Source organism: Triturus cristatus, chromosome 4_2, assembly GCF_964204655.1.
Source record: "Triturus cristatus chromosome 4_2, aTriCri1.1, whole genome shotgun sequence".
NCBI classification, from domain to species: Eukaryota; Metazoa; Chordata; class Amphibia; order Caudata; family Salamandridae; genus Triturus; species Triturus cristatus.
In genome coordinates this window covers 112,478,377-112,499,413 of record NC_140586.1, presented here as the reverse complement: position 1 = coordinate 112,499,413, position 21,037 = coordinate 112,478,377, and the positions used below count along the sequence as shown (strand labels likewise).

The window sequence follows — 21,037 nt, the reverse complement described above, 5'->3', positions numbered from 1 at the left end:
CTCGGTGAGACACGACAGACTATGGGAGATACTTAAGGCCTTAGGAGTGGATTCCCACTTTATCCGCTTTTTACAGTATTTGTGCAGTGGAGCATCAGCTACTGTGCGCTTTGGCATAGGGGGTGAGTGCACAGTCCCCTTCTCCATCAAAAGGGGTGTAAGGCAAGGCTGCATACTGGCCCCTTTTCTTTTTAACTTGTATACTTTTGGGTTGGAACGAGCAATCCTTGACAATAACCAGGATTTCCCCATAGCAGGAGGCCGATCAGTACCTGCACTCCTCTATGCGGATGACGCAGTACTGATGTCTGGAACTCAAATCGTCCTGCAGAGGGCCTTAGATAGTTTTACAGAATTTACGGAGAACTTGGATCTCTCAATTAACAAGTCAAAGACCTATATTATGAATTGTGGTGGGAAAATAAATAGGCCAAGGAACATGTACGTGGGCAGGCAGAAGTTAGCTACAACCAAGAACTTCTCCTATCTTGGTATTATGTTCAATCAACGCGACTCATGGGCACAAGCAATATAAACAAAAAAGATGACCTTTGCAAAGACACCAGCTGCACTTTCCTCCTTTTCCAAGAAACGAGGCAGGAAGCCCCCATCAGACCCTATCAAAATTTATAAGGCCAAATGTACCTCAACTGTAATGTACGGGGCAGGAGTGTGGGGTTTTGCTGTAGCTCAACCAATCCAAGTAGTGGAAAATTCATTTTTAAGATATCTCTTATCTGTCCCAGCTAGTACCTCTTCTTTTGTCTGACATGACGAATTGGGTCTTCCGTATATCTCGGACCTCATATAACTGGAACCCATCCTGCTATGGCATAGAATATAGACAGAAGAGCAAACTAAGTTAAATAGAAAGATGCTTCAAGATTGTCTTAAACTTGAGGGGGCTCTAAAAATCCCCATGGTCAGGTACGTGCGAAATTTCATGAGTGACCTAGGGCATGCAGAATAGTATGCAAGAAATCCCCAGAAAGTAACTGCGAAAGGAGGGTCTCCAGCATCTGGGTATGATAAGAATGTCGGGTGAGTGTTTAAAATCTACTGTAAAACAACACCAGCTAATTTTAACCTCCTTTGACATGCAATCGTATCTAACATTTGTACCAGACAACTTTGACAGACGGCTCTGAACATGGTTCAGGCTGGATATCGTTCATAGATTAGCAACTTTTCCAAAAATGAATGACTGGTCACGGACACTGCAACCATGCCCATGTGACATGCAGGCTGAACAGTCCACAATACATTTAGTCCATATTTTGTAAATATTATATAACGTTAAGGAAAGTGTGGATATTACCACTTTTAAAGCAACAGGGGCTAAGGCAATGTTGTCCGGCTATGGTTAGACTTCAGTTTCTGGAGAATGAACATGTAGTTTGGTGCATAGCAAGGTTCCTGAAGAAAGCACTGCACTTTAGAAAAAGTATGATATGTGAAGATTTTTAAACTGTGATGAACTCCATGTGATGATTTTTAAACTTTTAAAACCGTGATGAATTATAATTGACTGGGCATTTCCTGTTTTTTCTTTTTAGAACAATTTTTTATATTAATTATTATATCTAGGTATTTGTATAAGTGTATTAATTGTTATTGTTTGTATTTTTATGAATGTCTCACGCTTTTATGATTGTAAAGAGATGCAGTCGAATAAAGCTTTCCTTGACTTGACTTGACTTGATAGCCACAGTCAATCATCTGATTATGCAAAGACTTGGCAAGTCTGGTTGCTCTCCATGAAGTCTTAGAAACCTTGATTCACAAAGACTTTGCTGTGAGTAGGTGTGTCTTACTGTAGTCTTGCTTGTGCATTCCGGTGTACCGCAAGACTAGGTCACAGCCGAATCTTTGTGAATTGAGACGTTATATTCTGAGAAACACACCACGACATATATAGCTGTGTTAGCGTCTGTCAAAACCCAAGGCATTTTAAGAGATTACAATATGTGTCTTCTCCATACTGCCAAAGACCGGGCCACTCGAAGAGACTACCTTTCAGGTCTGTCCACTTTAGTGTTAAAGAATCAGGTCTGCAACATGTGGTATCCATCAAATATTAAATACCACAAGAGCTTCATGCATGCTTACTTTGAGATCTTCCAAAGCATAGGTCAGCAGAGCAGGCTCCGCCATAGTAACTTCAGAGACTGACAAAGGATATGCCACAGTTTCGGTGACGGCTCCTCTGCTAAGACAGAGGAGCATCGCCCCACTGCTTTACAGCAGTGAAATAAAGGAAAAATAAAATGATAAGAACTCAAGGTTATTCTCATTTTATTTTGTCCTGCTGAGGCAGCTTTGCAGGGTAGGGTGGGGCTGTTCTGACAACAGGAGCAGGGGAAGTGATGAGCACACTTTGGAAGTTCTCATGACGGTTTGGCCAGCCGACTCGGGTCGGCCAAACAGTCATGCATACTTTGCATGTTCTCCACCCACACTGCACTTTTTGCTCTGCAAAACTTTATATCCTAACTTTTTCAACTAAAACATTATTCCCTTCTGCAGTTCAGCTAACCGAGGACTAGGCCACCTATGCATCCACTAATCTATTGCTAGGCAACCCATAGAGGTATTTACATACTTTAGAAAACACAAATCAAATGCATCAAATTGTGTGAGGTGCAAGCATCCTACTGCTAGTGTCTGCTACACAAGACTCAACAATGATGCATGTGTACCCTATCCAAACCCACCATCTCAGCAATGGAAACTTCAAATCCATGCTACTAGAAAAGGCTGTCTTTAGAGTTTGCCAAAGCCTAAGTGACTAGAACAGACTCAAGTTTGAAACCTTCAGAGATTTCCAAGCACATTCCATCGTATAAGTCTGAAGCATACTACTTTTTTGAGACTGGCAAAGCTGAAGCCACTAGAACAGAGCAAGCATGCTAACTTTGGAGAATGCCAAAGTGTGAGGTTGAAGCATGCTACATTAGAAGACCCCCAAAGTAATGAGATAGAAATCACCATTGCTTCCTTCTTGTATGGAACTCACTCATTTTACTACAGGGCTTTGGGTGCCACAGTTGTGAGACATGCACGGATAGATTTGTGAGAGCAAAAAAATAGTGTTCTCTTGTTTAATTCATGCTTTACAATTCCACTGCCATAAGCCCATATCTGAGAACCACAGTAGCCGCGCTTTACAAGAAAATGTGTTCTAACCTTATTTCCACACATTTTCACCCTACACACAAAGAGCACAGTGATTATCCTCCTATTGGTCAATATTTATAAATAGCAACATTTTCCCTAAAACTTTATCATACAATAACGAAATTAGTACTGCATGGGTGCACTTCTGGGTGCAGCCCACTCCTATAAATGAGGCTGCTAATATATCATGTCATACATGAACATGGATGATTAATTCTTTGGGTGTATAAAGTCTCAACCAAAAGGAAAAGTTTGAGAGATTGATAGCAGCATCACTGAAAAATGTTGATGTCCTTTCAATCTGAGGGGCATATTTACAAGCCCCTATCGCCACCACAATGTCACTTTTGACAACATTGTGGTAGTGATAGGGGCTTCGCCTTACTTACAAGGCGTTAAGCCACTTAACGTGGCTTAACGTTGCTTTGTAAATAAGGCACCCTTTCATGCTATATTTAGCGTGAAAGGGGTGGGCACTGGGTGTTATGGTGGGCATTCCACTGCAACACCCATTGATATTGATGCTGTCCCCTGTTTACAAGGGCAGCGTAAATAGGAGGCAGCGCCAAAATTAAGACCAAGGAAAACCTGGTCTTAAACAGGTGAAACGAGGAGAAAGGCTTTATTTGTCCTTGTTTTTGCTGTTTCCATGTGTGCAGCATACATAGAAACAGCAAATTGCCTATGATTTTTAATGTGCAGGAAGGACCCCGTTCCTGCACATAGACAATCATTTTTAAAAAAAAAATGGTTTTGCAACTTCTATGTGTATGGCATTAAGCTGCACACATAGAAGTTACAAAATGGCATTTAAAGATTGTTTAAGTGCAGGAAGGGGGAACTTCCTACACATAGATAATCTTCCCCCATGCAGAAACCCTTGCACCATGGTGCAAGGGTGGCTGCGCTGGCACTAGGCAGCTGAACTCAGCACCAGCGCTAGGGGAAACGCAGGGGTGCACTGCATTCTTGTGAATACGGCACATCCCTGCGTTTTCACAATGGAGAATTGTGGCGTTAGCAATGTTTGTATAACGCAACGCTTCTCCATTCTGCTGTAAATATGGCCCCTAGTGTTTTAATGGGGTTTATAAATACCTGCTATGCTTTGATTGAAAGCATCCTTTTGAGACTGTGGTGAATGCAGTTTGAAAGGGCTCTGCTGCCTGCTCTTTTGCCATTTCTAGAGGGTATCAGGTCTGACTCTTGCCTTGACTTTCATGGCTAAATCCGAGGCAGGAAATACACTAGATAGAACGCTGAGTTGTTTTAGCTGTGTCTTTCACTGCAAGGCATTAGTAAATATTGTGCTGATGCATTCCCATCAAAAGGGTGGTAAAATTCGGTTTCTGCTAGAAAATAAAGTAGCTATTTCACTGACCAGCACATTACCTAAAACGGACATGGTGAACCTATCATTAACTCTATTAAAATTAGGCTTCCCTGTTTTTATAGTCGTTTTCTAGTTGTATCTAAAAACATTTTCACCTGTGTATTTTTTACTCCTACAGTCATTTTTTAGGTCTCGCCTGACCCAGCGCATGCGCTGGTCTGGCGAGACTTATTGAGAGGGCTCCAAAAAGTGCTACCAGGCCAGCATAGAGCTACAGTGCATGTGCGCGGACGCGTGCTCCACGCTTTACCGCAATTACTTTCACTTTCGCGGCCGCACGGCAGCTTTGATGTTTGATCGTGATCGCAATCGCGATCACTTTCACTTTCACTTTCGCTGCCGCACGGCCGCTTTGCATAGCCAATAGGTCTCGCTTTTGGGACCTTATAAGTATTTAGTTATGCAACTGTTGCATGGCTAAAAACTTATAAGGTCCCAAAGGCGAGACCTATTGGCTATGCCAAAGCTTGTTCTTGCTTGTTTGCACTCTGTAAAGGATCTAGTCACAGCATTCTTTGTTGCACTTTACTGTCCTAGCCCTAGATTTAGGCCCTTATTTAGAGTTTGGCAGATGGGCTATTCCTTCAAAACCTGATGAATATCCTGTATTATAAGTTCCATGGGCTAAAATGCACTTATAAAACGGAGGAAGGGACATCCACCATGTTTGTGATGGAGTATTTGTCTGCCAAGCACTAAACAAGGCCCTTGATCCTTCCAGCACCACTTCCTATTGGATCCCTTGACACACATCTGCTCCTCCTATAAGAATACACCCCTCTGTATCCCTGCTCTACTCCTGGCTACCAAAGACCTTTATTCAGATATTGCCAAGGATGACTTAGTTGGAGCATTCAATTACTTCACACTTTAGAATTGCCTTCTGTGAGGTTACTTGCAATTCCAAATATTTAGGCCCTCACAACTGCCCTGGTGGATCTGTGTCACATCGAAAGAATGCCATAACCACTAATTATCTTCTGATTAGTCCATAACCCTGAATCCCCAGTAAGGATATTTCTAAATTCATCGTCTATTGCAACATAGCTACTACATTGTAAACATTCTCTAGGAACGCAATATTTTCCAACCCTGCTCCTGAGTGTCCCTCAAGCCAAACCATACTCCTATTAGTACACTTTTGGTTTTACCCCAATTCCAACCTGTGGCCCTTGTTGTTCCTCTTTTTCCAGCTCTAACCCACAGTCCCTGCACCTCGTGTCTCATTCCACCATCAAGTTCTGGTTATGCGATTTTGACACCTAGAGATATTTTCATTTTACGGGGCATATTATCTAGGGACAGCGATAAGTAACGCAAAGCGCCCTTTGCACTTTTTTATTTATCGCCGTCCATCGCTGGAATTTATCGCCCTGGTAGCGCGTTATTAACAACGCATTTCTCCAGGGCGATAAAAATTCAAGCGATAGCGGGGAAATCACCGTTTAAACCAATGATGTTCCCTGCAAAACGGCGATAACCTTGCTGATACGACCCTGTGGTCGAATCATCATAATCCACCCCAATGTTAGGGATAGGTAGGTCTGCATTTTAGCAGGCATTCGTTTTTGGCGAAAACAGCGGTTTTCTCCAAAAACTAACGTCTGCTTAAATGCTGGGGCAGCCTTGTAAATATCCCGATGTGCACATCAGTGATATTTGCAAGGTTGTACTGGCCAGTGACGCCCACTTTGCATCTCATTAGAGATACAAAGCGAGCCGTCGATAACAAGGCTGCTAACATGCGCTAATGCATGTTAGCACTGCCTTGTTAATAGGGCGAAAACATTAACTCTGCTTTTTTGGCTTTTAAAGCCAAAAAGGCGGAGATAAGGCCCTTGATAATATGCTCCCACATGACTTGAAGCGTATGATCAACATCTGATTATCTCTGCCGTTTACCAATAATCATGTTTTTTATTCCAGGGCTCCACCGGTTTTGCAGGAACGCTTGGGTTGATGGGAGAAAAAGGCAAACGGGTGAGTGATAAACATCCTAGTGTAAGGTATGCCCCTTACCTGGACAAAGCCGTGACAGGAAGGCGGGTTGGCTTAAAAGACGATCAAAGACACTAAAGCGTTTTCCTTCCCGCACACGGTTGAACAATGTTAATAGTTGGTCTGAATGAAGAAAACAAGTAAAAATATTGGAGGAAAGTCAAAAGTGAGAGAGACGGAAGTTTCCAAGTGAGTGCCCTTTGAGGCACAGTGAACAGGGGCGTAGCTTGATCAGTTAGATTGGGGAGGTATTAGCTTCAGATTTTCCAATAATCACACTGGCATATAATGGTAAAATACATTATACAACAAGCAGGGCCATTGGAGAGGCTCAAGGGGAGGTGAGATGAATGCGGATTGGAAGGATTATTAAGTGAGAAAAAACACAATTTTGGGCCAAATAACCAACCATTTTGAATTTTCAAACAGATGGAGAGAGTTTGTGTGCTTTTGGCTGTGTTTTCCAAAACTCCCAGGTGAAATCCGACAGACACTTCACCATACCCAACTGAAAGCACCAGAACCCAACTATACATCAGAAAATAAATGTATTAGGGTGGTGTAGCTCCACAAATACCCCTCCTGAAGCTACGCCCCTGACAGTGAAACAATATTAAGGTGATAAAGGCTTAAAACCTCAGAGTCTCTGGGTTGGCCTTCCAGGCCAATGCTCCCACAGCTTCAGAGTGAGGCTAAATGACCTCATTCGTCACTATCCATGCTGATGCACTTTTGCACTGACCACTGAACCACAGTGACTGACAGCCCACTCATCGCAACAACTCTTGTCGCGTGCCCTTGAAGTCTGGAAACACATACAGCGAGTGACGGGGGTTGTGGAATGCCTAAGCACCCACATGCTTTCAGCACTTACTGCCTTCAACACTGCCCTGCATGTCTCATACGAAAGCCCTTCTTCAGCTGCTTCTGATGACATTCATTCAGGCATTAACTAACAACTGACTCTTCTGATCACTCTCTTGTGTAGGGTCGAGCAGGACAGCCTGGAATCGCTGGACTACGAGGGCCTTCGGTAAGTGTTATGGGATCAACACTGGTTCGACCTGGGTGCTTTTCAGATTGTTGCAGTGTTTGTTAGATTACAAATAGCATTTCTCTATTCCATTGGATTTAATAATTAATGTATCTACAACTTTTGTACAGTGACTGTATCCTTCAAATGAAGGAATTTTTAAAACTAACAGTTAAACTAAGAATCTGTATGGACCAGTAATGACTCTTCGCGTATTTGCACTATTCTATGCCTTTATCCTTGGTAATGTTGTATTTTGTGGCAACACATGCAAGTATTTATTATCTGGCATTTTATCTGAAAAGTGTTTATATTTGTGTTATGTATTTTGTATTGTATATGTACTTTTATGGTCTACAAAAGAACCGAAATAAAGTATTTATGATGATGAGGATTTAATAAGGATTTGGAATTTGATTTATTCAGTGTCTCAATATTTGTCTGGTGGAGAACAGTATTATATTTGTATCAATTGTACACATACATTTCTGTCACAGAATGCTATTTTGTAGAAGCTATCAAACAGACCATGAAGAGAATAAATATAGCCAACGTATTGTATATTTTTTGAGAAACGGTCTGTAAAACACAGGATGAAATTGTGTCTTATTGTTTTATTCGGTGCTTCTGCTGGTCGCCCTCATGATAAAAGTCTCTTGTTTGTATACATGAATAGTTAATTCAAACATGCAAGTAACCAGATACTACAGTCAAGTCCAGCTAAAGGATAGAGATCATCACAGTCTGTGCCTCCCTATGTCTATGTGTACGTGTTTCAACCTTCAAATCAGTTTCCAGATCATCATCACGATGGGATGCATGACAAGCTGCTAGGCTCCAACTTGTGTCAGTAGGATGGCTGGCAGTGTCTGACACACAAAAAGTGAACGATCCTTTTGATAGAAAACGTAAAATAAGTGCAATCGAGACTCACAATAGATTCACAAATTCTCCATTGACTTGATTCGTGCCCTCTCAGACCATCAGATCAGTTAGTTCATATATATTAAATTCATTATCCAACCATTGTAAATCGGGCAGTGGAGAGTTATAAAACAATTATTACATGTGACTGCGGTCCCACTCATAGTATAGCAGGACCGCCTCTTTCAAAAAGTCTTAATGTTCATTAAATGGTGATGCAGTTCCAGCCTCTGTTCCTTGATTCATATTCTGATACCATACCCAAAGAAAAAGACTACCTGGTAAAATAATGCAGTTTTATATTCATAGCACAGGCTCTCAGACACCCTTTGTGTTCATAGAGCTAGATTTAAGAATATGGCGCTTATGTATTCCACATTGTGTTACTTAGTCCATCGCATTAGAATGATCCTACTGAACACAAAATAAATAAACAAAGGCAGGCACCCTCCATCTATCTTAATGCAGACAGAGCGAATATATATTTTCGGTATTGGTCAGTTTCCTCATGAATAGGAATAGTGATCAGGAAGGGGTGTGAGAGATACCTTGAAAGGATCATCTGATGATTTGCTACTTATTAGTGATCGCCTAGGTCTTGATGGTTCATTACTGTGCTAGTCCCTTATCAGAGCCACCTATAAGCCATATATAAACACGTAAACAAGTCTCTATTATTAATTGTTTGGGACACTGACCACCTATCCTAGTATTTCCTTTTATTCGTAACAAAGAATAAATACAATGCTTATGCCACCTACAAGTCTTTCAGTTTCTCAAATGGCTACCATATCACTGTAAGATGACAGGTTATTTGCATCCAAAGAACTGAAACGTGGGGGAGGGACAGAGATGTACAGCCATGTTTAGTCCTATATCGGATAAATATCATGCTACTTGGCCACAACAAGCAATTCTCTCTACATTCCGCTTACTGTCTGCGGTGTCACCAGATGAGAGCGCTGTCCACATTGAGGACACAAGTAGTTTAAAGAACGTATTACCAGTAGGTTGACTTAAAACACACCTGTGGTTTTTCTCCAGTGCTGCAAGGGACCCATTTTTCCATTCATAATGGAAGTCCAACATGAGAGGCTGTATTTTCATGACATTACCTAGCTTGTGTTTATCTTCTACAGGGTCCACGGGGAGAACGAGGACAGCGGGGGCCAACCGGAAAATCAGGACCAAAGGTAGGCAACAATTCATGTAAATTTGGAAAGAAGCCATCTTTTGACATTCATATGTAATCAGGTCGAGGTTTGATCACTCCCAAACAGGCTGAGGACCCTACAAAGTGCCAGGATATTATTTGTTCATGAAATTTCAGTAAGAGTACCACTTGTTGGACTAGCTCAGCTCACAACTTCTTGTGATGTAGGCCGAATTGGACTTGAGTATGAGTTGCCATTAACTCAGTGGGGAGATACAGAGGCTAGAATTAATGATTCCAGATGGTATCTTCCCATGAGATTACGACAGTTATGAGTTTTACTCCTTAGAATGGAGAATAACATGTGCATCTGGAATTATGGGTTAAAACTCACGTCTTCCGCGGGACTATTCTGCTTATACCACCTGCTCTTAGCACACAGAGCGGGTCACAGACGGTGCTTGAAATGGAAAAATAGAAGTGCAGGTACTCTGGACCAGAGTACCTGCTTGTTTCTAAGAAGTGCCTTTACTCACTGATTAAAAGTATTACATTTCTCTTGAGAAGTGCCTGTACTCTCTCTCAAAATAAAAAAGTGCCGGTACTCAGTACCAGACAGTACTTGCCAATTTAACCCCTTCGCCGTGCAGCAAATTCCACCGCGGTGCGAGGGGGGGCAGGGCTGGGCGTGGCGCTCATGTACCCAGGATGGCTCCCGGCCGTCATAAATCACGGTGGGCGTGTGCTCATGACGGCCGGGAGCCGTTCGAACTCCGCCCACTAATTAATTCACCTGCACAGGCGGGGAATTAGCCGCGCGTGGGTGGAGCGACAACGGTCGGAGTCATCCTGAGCATCCATGGGGTTAAAGCACTGAGGGCTGTTGTGCAGGAGCAGGCCGCGGCAGCAGAGGCTAGGAACCGATGGAGGGAGCACTGTGTGCTCCCCTAAAGGGGTGGTAGGGGTGCAGGGGCACGCTCTGCCTGTGCTTTGTGAATGTTACATAGTATGGTGGTTTTACTCGGTGTAGAAAGGCCATGTACTCCCTCATACAACTGGTAATTTCAGGCATGAGAACTCTATGCCTCTTGTGTGTATGGTAGTCTTCGACCCAAGCAGAGTCAGGGCAACACAACATCAAGATTATACAGAGGCTGGCAGATTTCCCCACATTTATTAGGAAATATGGCTTCTCTGTCTATGTGCTGATCAGCAATCATGCTGTGCTGTGCTTGCTTAGACTCCAGAGCATATTTGGCATGTTGTTTTTAAAGAAATTCACTCCTTTCTGTTACAGAAGGTTTCACTTATTTCCTTATGTAATCCTTAGTAGCTTTTACAAACACCTTAACAACATTTAAAAATAATGCTTCGTAATACAATCCTTCTCTTGCTTATTAAGATGTTGAAGTGTTTTCGAAATAATTGTGAACTCATGGAAAAATGGTGCTTTCATGATACATAATTCTGAACACATTTCGATGACGGGGATTTTTTAAACACTTATGTTTACGTTTAAAATGTATTTATGGCATTTGTAAAGCGCTCAGCAACCCTACGGGCATCCTGGCGCTGTGTACATATAGCTGAAAAACGCTGTGCATTAGGGGCAGAAGGGATATCTTATGATTCTGGATAGTTATATTTTAGGGAAAAGCCATGTTTTCACCTTTTTTCGGAAAGCCATCAGTTCATCTGTTTTCCTGATGTCAATAGGTAGTCTATTCCACAGATGAGCTGCCGCTATGCTGAAGGCTCAGCCACCGCAGGTGGCTTTCCTGATCCTTGGTATGCCGATGAGATTAGAGGAGGAGGATCGAAGGGACCGAGTGGGTTCATACCACTTAAATTTGTTTTGAAGTGGTCGGGGCCCATCCCATGCACTGCCTTAAAGACAGTGCATAGGGATTTAAAAAGGATCCTCTGGTGTACAGGTAGCCAGTGTAAATCGGCCAAAGCGAGGGTAATGGAGGATCTTCGCCCTCGGGAGAGTGTCAATTTTGCTGCAGCCGCCTGGATGCTCTGAAGTCTGGAAATCAGGTAGACAGGGGATTCCAGTAACAGAGCATTACAGTAATCCAGGCGGCTGAGAATGGTGCTCCTAACTATGGTGGCTCTAACCTGTGTTGGTAAAAGCAGCTTTCGAAGTCCTCGCATTAAGGCAAAGCAGCTACTAACCTGCTTATTGACATTGGTCTCTAGACTCAGACTGTCATTGAAACTGACTCCAAGGTTCCTCACTGATTTCACTGGGGTTAATGACTCGCCTGGCTCCAGAGGCCAGAAGTCCGTGGGTAGACTTCTAGTGATTCTACCTACTTTGCAATGCATTATTTCGGTTTTGTCACTATTAAATTGTAATGAGTTCTGATTTAACCAGGATGTCATTTCCAACATACAGGTGTGAAAGGTCTCAAGTGAGTCTGCGTGGGCACCATCAAGAGAGATCATCAGCTGCGTGTCATCCGCATAGTTGATCACGCTAATGCAGTGAGCCTTGATGATGCCCATCAGGGGTTGCATATATACGTTAAAGAGTATCGGGCTAATTGCAGACCCCTGTGGGACCCCATATGGGACTGTAACAAACTCTGACTGGTATGGAGGAATTGCTACTGCCTGCCATCTGTCCGTCAAATAGGAGTGAAACCAGTCGAGCGCAGGTCCCCCAAACTCCAATGCTCTTCAATCTTGTCAGCAGAATGTCGTGACTCACCGGACAGGTCAAGCAGGATTAAGATTGCTGATTCTCCCCTGTCCGCCCTCATTCGTAGGTCGTCCAGAACCGTCAGCAGAGCTGACTCGGTTCCATGAGCTGGTCTGAAACCGAATTGCTCCTCTTCAAGGATGTTGTTAGTTTCCAGGAAGAGGGCTAGTGCCCTGCTGACCAGCCGCTCCATGATCTTAATTGGGTATGGCAGGAGCGATATAGGTCGATAGTTTTTATGGCAGTTCGGGTCGAGATTTGATTTCTTCAGCAGGGGGGTAACAACTGCCAATTTCCAGTCTTTTGGTACAGTGCCTGTGTTAAAAGATTGAATACACAGCTGTCGAAGTACTGGAAAAAGTTTGTCCCCGAATTCCTTTACTATTTTATGAGGAAGAGGGTCCAAAGGGGATCCTGATGTTATATTAAGGGCTGTTCTTGTAAATTCTTGTTCTGTCGGGGTCTCAAAATTCTCCAAGATGGCCCTTGGAGTGGGGCATCTTACATTTCCTTCGCTCTTCTCCCTATTCTCGGTGTTACTATTATACTGCACTAGAGGAATGGAGACATCCTTCATACCCTCGATGATTTTGGTAATTTTTTCCTGAAAGAAGGATGCTAGACCATCACATAGTTCTTGTGAGGGCTTGATTTGGCTATTAGCACATTCAGGATGAGACAGCTCTTTGACTATCCTGAAGGTGTCACGAGATTTGTTGGAGCTGTTTAATATTAGGTCTGCGAAGTAGTTTGCTTTGGCTATGGTGATCTCTTTCTTATAATGCACAATTCAGTGTTTGCAATCGCAATTTGGCCCTGTGCACAACTGTCTTGCAAATTAAGGAATCGCAAAATTTGCGACTCCTTATTTTGCGAATGCATTTAAGAAATCGCAAATTGCGATTCCTTAAATGCAATGTATGAAGCAACCAAGTTGTGTAAATATGGCATAAGGAATCGCAAATTACCACCAACTACAGGTTGGTGGTAATTTGCGATTTCTTTAAAAAATGCACATTCTTGCATTTTTTCAAAGTGGCTTGTGGCTCACACACATGCCCTTAGGGCATGTATGCGTGCCACATGTGCACCCATGCTCATTTCAAGGGTGCAACAGGGTGTCCTTTTGACACCCTGGCACACTTGAAATTGCATTCTCAATTTGCGATTATCTAATTGGGAATCGCAAATAGAGAATGTCTTCCCATTCATTCCTATGGGCCTCTAGGCCCATAGGAATGAATGGGGAGGTATTCCTTAATTGCAAATCTCAATTTGCGATTCACAAATAAGAATATGTAGGATTCGCAAAATTTATTACAAATCCTACATACATTGCGTTTTGCGATTCTCTAATTGCGATTCACTAAAAATCGCAATTTGCGAATCGCAAAACTCTTTTTTGATACATATGGCCCCCTGTCCGTGGATGCACATAGAATGATGATGATTTGTGAATTGCACAGAATAACAAAGTCTTAACAAAAACACAAAAATCCAAAGCAGAGTTAGGACTGGAACCACTAGGGGGCGCACCTTTGCTTTGCTGCACCACTGGGTTTCATCGGGGGCCAGAACTTCAAGTCCCAGGATCCTGCCCGACAATAAACACCTGGACACAGAGGACACACCACTACTAATTGGACTCCAGCTTTTTCTCTGTCCTGTTTTTCTTGTGCAAGGCATTCCATGATTATCCCTGATTTATAAATGGATGGCCATGTTTTGTCTGCCTCTTTGCCCGGGGAGCTACCATGCATTCATCCTGGGTCTTTATAAAATCACGGAGTGTTGATTGCACGATTTCTGCTGAAATATTCTTCCCAGTTATTCCTAATCTTTCCTTTAAAAAGGAAGTTTTTCCTAATGGACTTTAGGAGGCCCCTTCATACCTAAAGATCCATCTCTAGCTTTGAAGAGCACTTCCCTATTGCAACCTTTTCTTCCAATGTAAGCATTTCATGAACTCATAGTTTCCCCTACACTGTCACATTGGACAACTTATACATGTCTAGTTTCTCTAGCCTCTCCTAAGAGCTATTAACAGATACCTCCTCTTTATAAATCACCCATCTTGTCAGAATTAATACATTTACCCAAGTACTATTCAGTGCCCATAATATAATTGGTGCAGTATACTTAAATTGTTGAGAAAATCTTGAATTTATTTTTCACACCAGTGGGTATTGTATACGTATACGTTTGCCATTAGTGCCACCAAGCACTGTGATGTGATCAAGCAGCCTGGTTTGGCTTGATGACATGCCTTTTTGCAAACTTGACTTGGGGTCATTTTTCACATCCCAGCCACTTATAGCGTATGCCAGCATGAATCGACCAAAAGCTCTGATATCATTGGTCTGCATAGCATATGTGAAAAACTATATAGGAAACACAATCGACAGTGGACTGTAATTCAGTAACTAACCAAAACATTAAACAATAATTTTTATTGGTTTTTAACTTTATTCATTTTTTAGTCTAAAAGTGTTTTCCTTTTGTTTTTTTATAGATTTTATAGAAAAGCATTAATCACATAAATATTAAAACAGTTCTGTGCATTTTCGACATGTTATTCCTATAACATTGATCTGTCTAAAAATATTGATGTCTTTACAATGATATGAATTGATAACAATGTATAGTGTCACCGTTGCCCTTAGGTCAACAGAATGAGTGTAATATATTCCATCCTCTATATACATGGTATCACTTCAATTAGACAAGATTATTCTTTTTTGTTAATTTGTGAAAATGCATAAACACAAATAAGGACATTCATATATCTCATGACTAAGAATGTAGTCCTACGCGTGTTTCGGTCTTAAGCCTTCATCAGGTAGCCATGTAAAATATGATACCTTGATTGAGGATCATGGGTCCGCTATTGTTTACGATGACTCTTTGGTATGGCTGGATTAAATTTGAGATCTGCACAATGGGCTCATCTGTAGATGCTGAGGGCAGAGGGCCCAACAAAACTGTAGTAATACAGGTTTTGGAGACTTGAAGAAATGCTCTCTTTGTAATTGACTGGGGCGTCTCCGTGCAAAAGACGGCGTGTAGATACGCAGACTCTATCGTTATCGGCCAGCACTGGGCTTGTGATGATGTACGTATCACTCCATGTGAGATTTACAAGCTGCTATCCACTGCACCACTTCGCTGGAGTTGTGTGCCGTAGTGGCGGTATGTAGTCATCTGGTTGAACGGCAAAAAAGATGAAGGCTGTGAGATTGGAGCTCATTGGTCTGCATGCAAGTTATGCGAATGTCATGAAAGGGCTGCCCTGATTGCCTACTCTTAGCACACGACCACAACCTCACAGATCGAAAGGGAGGCCACTCAGATTTCTGAAACAACAATAATTTGATTGGCGGCACTTTCAACCAACCAAAATATTTTCTAGTATAAGAACCATTCTGAATAGCTTCAGGGAGGTACACATAACTCATCGGACTGCATTTGGAGTCCAGAAAGTGGTGGGAAGCCCAAAAGCAGAAGATTTTCTTTGTTTGGGTCAGATATTTGCCCAATTTTCCTAGTCAACGTGGTAAGTGGGTTTTGCCAATTTTACAAACTACATTTTATTGTGCAGCTAGACTAAAGAAAAGGGGGATATCATAAGGTTCATATTTCAGCAAAATGGTTTGTTCGCCCATACTAGGGAAGACTCTAATGCTCTGATGATGGTAGATGTGATTAGGTGGTGGTAATAATCTCCTTTCTTGTTAACCCCACCTAATCCCAAATGCTTGTATTTCTTTATCTCAGACCCTCTTGTTTGTTTTGCAGGGAGATTCAGGCAATGATGGGGTGCCTGGTGTCGGAGGGGAAAAGGTAAGTGTTTTGGAACAGTCGCCCTCATTCTCAGCAACAGTAATTTGGTTGCCCCTGTACAATGATTATATGTTCACAAAAACAAAGAGAGAACTTAGTGTGTAATAGACAAAGGACTGCACAACCACCTTTGTGATGCATACTATTCCAACCTCTCTCCCTTGCACAGTTCCTAGCTTTCGTTCATCTTCAGTTGATTTGATCCAACCAGCTTACTCTTGTGCAGAGGCCGCATAACATTTAACTAGACAGGGCCACCGTTTAACAGATGGGGCCTAAGGTATGAACAAATCAAAATATTGGATTTGCTAATGAGTCAGTAAAACAAAGATTTAAAAGTTTTAAGCGATGAGTAGTGCACTAGATCTACACCCAACATTATGTGTAGATTCTCAAATTGTTGTTTAAGTAGTCTGATTGGTGATAAGCGTGGTCCCATCCACCTCTTTGTGCCAGCTCAAGCCAGGAAAAGCCCCTGTTAGCCCAATTCCTGTTTTGGACAAAGTTAACTTTGCTTCCTGAGTCTGAACAATCTTCCATCTGCCAATAACCGTCAAGTCTTTGTGATCTGTTATTGCTCCCTTCCCCGCATTCTTTTATCCCGAAATTAGCAAATCCGCTCAAAAACAATTTTCATGTTTAGAACAGCGGCGGCCGGCACAGGTAAACATGGTGGATGGGGGCAGGGTGGGAGGGGGAGGGACATTTCACTCCTTGGCATCTTCCACTGTCTGGAGATAAACTTTGTCTCTGGTGAAGTTGAGAAGCTTCAGTCACCTTCTAACATTGGTAAAGTGTCCCGACTTCCCTGGTGAGGTTTAATATTAAGCCAACGCCAACTGGCAGTCTGGACATTTCCAAACATGGTAAACTTTACATTGATCAATACTGGTTATGTTCATATATGAGGTTCAAATGGGCCCATGATGCAAAATATCAATGGCACTTCACCCTAGAACATCAAACTATTCTGCAAGTAGTCAAGTTCACAAAAATGGGTTGATTGATGCGGGACATCGAAAACAGGCAAAGTTCTTGTGCTCCCTAAGAAGCAGCTGCCTGGAAGAGGAAGAAATCAAGCTGTTTAGAATATTGATAGTTGCATTTTTAACACTGCACCTAAATGCTTTTTTTGTTTTTCTTCAAAATTGTATAGGGCCCTCAAGGACCTCAAGGGCCAAACGGATTTCCAGGAACCAAGGGACCCCCTGTAAGTAAACCGTGCGACCGAGGGTGATATAAAGTGAAATGGTGAGCTCTTTTTTCCATGGGTGACTATGTAAGGTGCATGCACATTCATATCATCTCTTGCAAAGGGACAAAGGGGCTTCTTGTAGCTAAATGTTTGAGACACAGCACTGCCATCTTGGAGCATTCCTTCAGAGGAAGCTAATTTAGAGTTCCCATTCCTGAACGAAACAGCCATTTTTTCATATAAAATGGCTGTGTCGTTCAGGAATAGGAATTCTAAATTAACTTCTGAAGGAATTACATTTCTGTAACTTAAAGAAAAAATGAGAAGATTGCCATCATTCCAAGTTTCATTTTCTGGTGCAATCTCCAGAAAAAAAACTATTTTTTAGCCGAATTTTTTAACCTATCATTGTTTTTATACATGAAGTTGGACTATTTTTTTTTTTTTTGATGTGCGGAGTTGCCAAATGGGTAGAAAGATCCTTTTCACTCACACCTCGTCACGGAAATCTTCTTCCACCATTCAGGAAGAAAGCACAGTCAATGTCTATGTCGATTTTATTGTTTTAGTTAATAAAAACCGTTTAAATTTATGATCAAACAATATTTAAATCACAACTGCTTTCCAAGTACAAAAGTTACTGAAACAAAAAGCAACAATGTTTTGCTTTCTTGTTAAAAGTTACTAAAACCTAAAATCCTATCCATGACAAAAAAGGGAGTAGGTATGGACATAAAAACCGCTAGCTGGGCAATTAAAGTGAGGAATGCTAAGTATTGATGTCCCCTTGGACTAAAGTGCCTAAATGAGTTTGGGGCGGGGAGGAAGAAATGCGTCACGTGATGCTTGCAATGTGATCCATTAACTGAAGTACAGTAGAAGCATGTGTGATCATTGCTAGTTAGAAAGAAAAGACATGCCCTCATGCGCATCCGCACGGAAGGCGCTTGAGCTGAATTCTTGGTTTAATCGTCCAATAGAAGGTTCCTGGGAGCTGCACTTTGAAGTCCTCGTTTTCTCTGTATTTCCCGACTCACCATATCATTGGAACCGTTTTTCCACGTATTAGTTATTAAGGAAACTCTGACACCTAACGGCTAAAGAGGGCTCTGCAATCGTTTTGTGAAACATTTTCAGTGCCTGCCACAAAGCAGGGAGCAGCATGCAGTGTGACCAAAAAGTGGAGCAAAGCGTTTTCGCTGCTTTTTAGACACAAGACTATGGGGCATATTATCAAGCAGGGCGTTACAATGGGCTTGATAATATGCCGCAGAGAATTCCAATAGAAGCCCATGTTAACACCAGAACATGGGCTTCTATGGGATTTCTCTGCGGCATATTATCAAGCCCATTATCGCCGCTTTAGCAGCAGTTTTCTGCCGCTAAAGCGGCGATAATTTTAAGGCAGTTTCTTGATAATATGCCTCTATATAAGTAGGGGCAGATTTACAAGCCCCTTGCGCCACTTTTGTGTAACGTTTTCGATGTTAAAAGTGACGCAAAAGTGGCGCAAAGGGCTTGTAAATCTGCCCCTTAATTTGTGCTTTTACTTGTTAAAGTCTGTTCTATTCGATTGAACATTGCCCCTGTATATACTTTAACTTCCTACCACTCAGGGTTTTAAAGTTATATTGCGAAGTTCTTGATCAAATGTTTGTTTTATCTTTAGACGTTGAATGTGTCAGGAAAGCAACACTCCCTAAAAAGAAGACAACATCGCAAATAGCAGTATTGAGGACACTGAATGGTCATTTACACCTAAGAAAACAAAACACTTTACAATCTTATGTGAAAGATAAAGCACAGTATGAAGCACAATAGGGTGCACGAGAAAGAAAGAAGTCTTATCTTATGTCACCCCCCAAAATTGTCACAGGGGGATGGAGCGTTCTGATGCTGCTGTCAGTGATGTCTCACGCAGGCTGATATTCAATCATGGTCATTCCTGTAGAAACTAGGGGGCATATCAGCAACACCCGGTGATAATTATCGCTCTGCGCTCTTAGCGTGAGGATAATTATCGCCGGGTAACATGGATTTTTATCGCTGAGATAGCGTGCTATTAGCAACGCTTATCTCCTCAGCGATAAAGATCCTCACGCTAACTGCCTAATGTGAGATTATTGCTGGAAACCCAGCGATAATCTCACGCAATGTGGCGTTAGCTTGCTGATAGGGCCTCACAAACTTAGCCATGATATCCACCTTCCATAGGATATCATGGCTATGTCAGCCCTGAAGCAGGCGTAAGGAAAGTAGCGATAACAGGGGTTATCGCTACTTTTCCTGATGCTATTCTTCATAGCGTGGGGCTTGATGATAGGAGAAATGTCGCTTAGCGACATTTCTTCTGTCATGATAGGTCAGGAACGCCCACTTTGCATCTCATTAGAGATGCAAAGCTGGGCGTAAAGAATCCCCACGCTAAAGCAAGGTTTCACGCATTAGCGTGGCCTTGCTAATTAGGCGATAAAATTATCGCCGCTTTTTGGCCGAAAACGGCCGCAAAAGCGGCGATAATTTTTTAACGCCTGCTTGTAAATATGCCCCTGGACTATGCTTTCTTCGAGGCAGTAAAGCAGGAGAAGTCTTGCCAACACTGCCTTCTATATTAATTTCTGAATTTATGTTTACTTCAGGGGCCTGCTGGTAAAGACGGGTTACCTGGACATCCTGGGCAGAGAGGAGAGCCGGTAAGTAGCCTTTCTTGCAATAACGCAACTTTAACTCATAATGAGTAAATGCACGATTTTTTAAAAGCAGATACATTTGACTAGTAATAAATATCAGAGGACCCTGTTGCTCATCTGCAACCCCCATTATTTCCACAGATTTTACTTTGCTACCAACATTTTCTTCGCCTCCTTTACAAGGAAGCATTACATTTTGATAGCCACTGGCCTTAAGTTCAGCTTCTGATAAGAATTATCAATGCTTCTAATAGCTTTCTTTGAAATTAGGAACTGGTCAGTTGCTCCTAACACGAAGCTCTTCCTATGAGCAACATGTCCCACCCCACCGCTTGCTTTCTGATCTTTTGACAGTCTGCTGAGATCAGGAACGCTTTATTGCTGTTTCATCCATCCAACAATTGGTGACTAGTGCATTCGGAAGCTGTCCTGAATGTTGTGGCTGGTGTTGATTGCACATTACAACTTTACTAGTGTACAGTTTCCATCATCAATTCCCTAACCTACCTTCATCTCACAATAATGATAAATTGATTGAATATTCTGGTTAATATTTTTAAGTTTAGTTCATAAACCTGCACAGCCTCTCCAAAATATTGCCACCGTGTATCTGTGGCATCTGAATGATAAACATGTTTGTTAATAACATTGCACTTTTAACAATGAAGGGCTCTGTCTTTTTATCAGGTTGTGACAGGCAAAGGGGATTTCCCTTTAGCTCTCCACTTTTGAAATTTCGCACATCACTATTAGCAAGTCTCAATTCATTATTGGAGCATTGGAATGTTGAGAGCTCCATTGAAGACAAAAGAGTGCCACACGGCCAATAAAGCCTGGTATAGGCTTGTGGTCCTAACATGCCCCGTTTGTCTTTCTGTTTCTCCCTGTTTAATGTAGAACATTCTACCCTCAGTGGGTGATTATTTT

General features: G+C 42.1%; 1 protein-coding gene across 2 annotated transcripts in view; it reads left to right on the top strand.

The window, feature by feature from the left end:
- The window catches only part of LOC146833110 (uncharacterized), a 645,049-nt gene that overhangs the window by 403,401 nt on the left and 220,611 nt on the right, over window positions 1–21,037 (top strand). For both annotated transcript variants that reach the window (XM_085600733.1, XM_085600734.1), the window contains 6 exons: window positions 6,497–6,550; window positions 7,557–7,601; window positions 9,665–9,718; window positions 16,181–16,225; window positions 17,382–17,435; window positions 20,060–20,113. In XM_085600733.1, coding sequence (XP_085456859.1) covers window positions 6,497–6,550; window positions 7,557–7,601; window positions 9,665–9,718; window positions 16,181–16,225; window positions 17,382–17,435; window positions 20,060–20,113 — 306 coding nt within the window. The remainder of the gene's footprint in view (window positions 1–6,496; window positions 6,551–7,556; window positions 7,602–9,664; window positions 9,719–16,180; window positions 16,226–17,381; window positions 17,436–20,059; window positions 20,114–21,037) is intronic.